General features: G+C 32.2%; 1 protein-coding gene across 1 annotated transcript; it reads left to right on the top strand.

Annotated features, from left to right (window-relative positions):
• Window positions 1-2,703: 2,703 nt before the first annotated feature.
• Window positions 2,704-4,441, top strand: LOC110789632 (uncharacterized). The gene is made up of 3 exons (XM_021994329.2): window positions 2,704-2,899; window positions 2,995-3,197; window positions 4,103-4,441. Exons 1-3 carry the CDS (start codon window positions 2,804-2,806, stop codon window positions 4,317-4,319), a joined length of 516 nt encoding a protein of 171 aa, XP_021850021.2. The 5' UTR covers window positions 2,704-2,803; the 3' UTR covers window positions 4,320-4,441.
• Window positions 4,442-4,668: the final 227 nt, after the last annotated feature.

Genomic DNA, 4,668 nt, shown 5'->3' with positions numbered 1-4,668 from the left:
CAGACCCACCGTTATTCGCCGTCCGGCCGTCGCCATTCCGATTTCCAACTCGCCGGTTGCTCTTCAGCTCTTGGTGATTGCGGTCCTCTCAAGTCTTAGCTCTTAATTTTTCAATTAATTAATTTATATGGTTCAATTTTAATTAGGTTCTTCTTTTTTGTAAATGAGATTTTGAGTGATTTTAATAATAAAATAGAATTAATTGGTAGTGTATGATCGTTTGGATTATTGAGTATTGAATTTAAATATTTAATTGAATTATTGAATACTTGATTATTTGAATTAATGAATACTTGATTATTAAATATTATGTGAATTATTGATACTTGATTATTAAATATTTAATTGAATTAATGAATTTATTTAAAATTGATTGATTTTATTTTTAGTGATTGTGAATTTTTGAATTTATTTTTAGTGATTGAATTAAAATTGATTGAATTTGTAAAGTTGTTAATTATTAGTGCATTTTTTTTTATTGTTGTTGTTTGGTTGATTTATTAGTGACTTAATGAGATTGTGAGAAGATGACCAATGATAAGGGTAGCTCTTCACAAAAAAGGAACAAAGCAACCTTGGATTGGTTTGTTCAAAAATCAAGAAAAGGTGAATCAAGTTTTCAAGATTGCCTACTACGACTTTTATAGAACGAGACATTTTTATCCAAGTTAGTGATGATGCTATTATGAAGCGGTTTCAAGGAATGCAAAATCATCGAGGAAAAATGTAATTTGTTTTTTGGTCCTATGCGATATTTCTAAATAATCCAACCTTTATGACCCAACTACTATTATTAAGCCTAACAAGTTACTAACCTGCTATAGGCGGTATTCACCCTTACGTGACATATAACAATTATTATTTTTATTATTTTTTCCCCTTATTTTCTTTAATTGCTATTTTGATTTTCGTTCTTCTCTCCTCTGCGATTTTCTGCTTCATCTCAGCACTCCTCTCCATTATTTCTCCACCATTGTGGATCCCTCATACGGTCATACCTCTCCATTCGAAGTTCATCAAAAATAATCAGCAATTGCTATGGCTGGGGTAAAGCAATTGCCTGTTGGATCCGGATCTTCTTCAAATTCAAGGTTTTTTTTTTCTTTCTAAATTTTCAACAAGACTACAATAACCAACATCCCACAACATAAAAAAAAACTATATTATTGCAACAGCTCGGGTTTTTACGAACTGACCATCAAGGAAGCCCAAAATTCAAAATTTACCAAAAAAGGAACAAAAACGCTAAGGTTCGTAAGTTCACCTTCAATTGTACGATTTTGGAGACGAAATTTGAATGCGCGTGGATGAAGTCAACTATTTCCACAAGAAAATCGCTGATGATGTCATTAACCAGTACAATTGTGTTTGAAGCAGCAGTTATGGAGGAGAGAGGAATTGAAACACGGTACAGAGAAGAGAAGGGTTAAGGGTTTTTTGAAAAAAAAAATGAAATCCTTGTTTAGGTGGCAAGTGATGATGATGTGTCCAATATTTTAGGAGGGAAACCAACTTTAGGTTGTCAACGTTTTTAACCTTGACTAACCGGTCATCTAGGCTTAATAATAGTACTTGGGTCATAAAGGTTGGATTATTTAGAAATATCGCATAGGTAGGCTTAATTAAAGAAAATCGGGCAAAGGTTGGATTAATAATTACAAATTTTCCTTGACTTTGTAGCAGGTAACCGGTCATCCAGGCTTAATAATAGTAGTTGGGTCATAAAGGTTGGATTATTTAGAAATATCGCATAGGTAGGCTTAATTAAAGAAAACCGGGCAAAGGTTGGATTAATAATTACAAATTTTCCTTTTTATATATTTTCATTAGTTTTATTGTATCTTATGAACCAATTTATTATTTTGAGTTTTCAAATTTATAGTTGACTCTTAGAGTTAACTTTTAATTTCTTTTTTTGCAATGAAGTTGTATTTAATTTTGGACCCCCATTTTATAATTCCTGGGTCCGCCTCTGTATAGTACTCGTATGTTAGAAAGTTCAACGGTTGTATATTCCATAGTATTTTAGAAACTTTGAACCAACTTTTTCACAGGAAGATACATAAAACTATTTGAGAATTTGTCAGAACGAAAATGATAAAGGTCGCAACATGCGACCTTTAACCCGTGTCACAATGATGACATGACATGATTATGTGTCATGATTTAAATTGGAAATTAAAATATTTAACTTATATAACCTATTATACATGTTACAAAAAAAAAGGAAAATCTTAATATTATAATTTGTTTCCTTATTTATATCGACTACCTTATTTACATATTTTCATAGTAAAAATATTGCATTGATAGTAAAAATATTATGATGACACATAACCTACGTGGCGCCTATACGTTCCAATGAAATTCCGACACGTAAGATTGCGACAACTAAATATTGTCAGAATAATTGATGGGGGCGCGCATTATTCGATCTATAATTGATATCTACGAGTAATAATTGAACCAACGTACAGGAATATTTTATACGTAGTATTATGTTAATTTTATGATAAAATGGCTTTAAAACTAGTGCTTGAGAACACTAAACACGTATAACATATTAATATTCACGATGAGTCAATTATTACTAATTAGCACCAAACGCCTCTTCTTTTGGGCTGTGATTAAACTAATTAGCACTTGTAATTAATACTAAAAATATTACAGTGATAACGAAAGATTGACACAAAAAGATGAAGAAGATAAGTATTGAAAATATACGTTAAGAATATTTAATTATAAAGCAAGTAATTAATTAAGCTAAAACAACGCAAATTAAAGATCAAGGAGGCCAATTAACATGAAAGAGGGCAATGTTGTGGTGTATGTAGTTGTGGGTTTCCTTGGGTTGGCAGCTGCTGCTCTTGCTTTTGCTGCTGAGGCCACAAAAATTAAGGTAACGTTTTGTCTAATTTGGTCATCTTGTTTAATTATCTTGCTATGCGAATGAAATAACGCCAAAGTTTGTTCATGTTGATGATCGATAATCAGATATCCGATATTACTGTAACGGAACCTGGTAAATGCGAATACCCGAACAATCCAGCTGACATACTTGGATACGTAGCAGCGTCGCTTACACTAATCAATCAGATTATAGTTAGTATCGTAGGCCGTTGTACTTGTTGGCAAAGAAATGGTTCCAAGACTTCCAATACTCAACACCCTGCAGTACCCTTTTTCATTATATCCTGGTAAGTTATACTCCCTCCGTCCCAAAATTATAGTCCTGTTTTTTAAATCGGACGTCCTAAAATTATAGTCCTGTTTCTAATTTTGACTACTAAGGTCCCTACTTTCTCAGGTACTATATTAATTAAAAATGTATTGAAAACCATACTCGTGTACTATATTCCACTTTCCTATGTACTATATTCTTTTTCACATGTACTTTATTCCACTTTTCCATATAACTCAAGCATCATTTATACTTTATTTCAGTTTTCCATGTACTATATTCCATTTTTCTTAAAACCCGTGTTTTTTATCAAACGAGACTATAATTATGGGACGGATGGAGTATCTCTTCATGCCATCTCCTCAAGATCAAGCTAAGGTAGATAAGGTATAACCGCATATACTTCCTTTTTCGATTTTAATTAGTATAACAGCAAGTGGATAGGTAGTAAATTACATTTTTTCATGCCTCTATATTCAGATATAATTAAGTGGAAATGTAGATTATTGAATATGAATAAGGGTTGTTGGGTATAGTCACATGAGTAAAGTTGCCTAAAACAAAAAGGTCGCAACTAAAAGAAAGGTAACAAAATAGAAATGTTGCTAATTAAGTAAAAGAGAACAGGTCAGGAAGTATGATTTACATAGAATATGGAACCAATTTTCCAAAATCATTTTACTTTTATCAATTCCCTTTGTTTACAATATCTGATGCTTAGAAAAATGATTAATAGTCCATCATAAAAAACCTTGATTGAGATATGCTAACTAAAATAAAGAAACAAATGATTAAAACAACTTAAAATATCTCCAACAGTATGTGAGTTTTGCCAAAAAATATAACAAAGTGTTGCACATAATTATATAGTATATGGATTAGTTGCCTAATGATTTTCCACTGTTGTGTCATTTGGTACAGGGTTGGTTCTATTATAGGGATTGGTCTTTTATTATATGGTGCTAATCTCAGCACTCGTCAAGAGTTTCTGGCATCAAAAGGGGTTTGCTATGCCTTAAAATCTGGTGTATTTGCTGCTGGTGGCGTAATGACAACTGTTGCCTGTATCTTAGGTATATTCTCAGCAAACCGCCATTCGACACCACGAGAGGTTCCGTATCAAGGTGGCCTTACCTGATCAAATTCTCAGTTTGCTTTTTACTTGAACGCCAAGCAACCAAAATATGCACTGGATTTTAATTGAATTGTAAAAGTACCCGTTTCAAATGAATATATGTGATTAAATCCAATATTACCAAATGGATATATGTGATTAAATCCAGTGTTACCCACGTACGTGAGAGTTGTTGTAAAGTAAAAGGCACGAGCTGGCAGAATAACTTTTTTGATATATTTAACTCATAATAAACTAGCCATTATATGGCCACGATTACTCCACTAAATATTCTGATTAACAACTTCTAAGTAGTCCTAGAATACTACTTTATTCTAGGAGATTAATATGCTACTAGGGCACTAATAACTAA

Source organism: Spinacia oleracea, chromosome 4 (genome assembly GCF_020520425.1).
Source record: "Spinacia oleracea cultivar Varoflay chromosome 4, BTI_SOV_V1, whole genome shotgun sequence".
NCBI classification, from domain to species: domain Eukaryota; kingdom Viridiplantae; phylum Streptophyta; class Magnoliopsida; order Caryophyllales; family Amaranthaceae; genus Spinacia; species Spinacia oleracea.
This window is presented reverse-complemented; position numbering and strand designations above follow the sequence as displayed.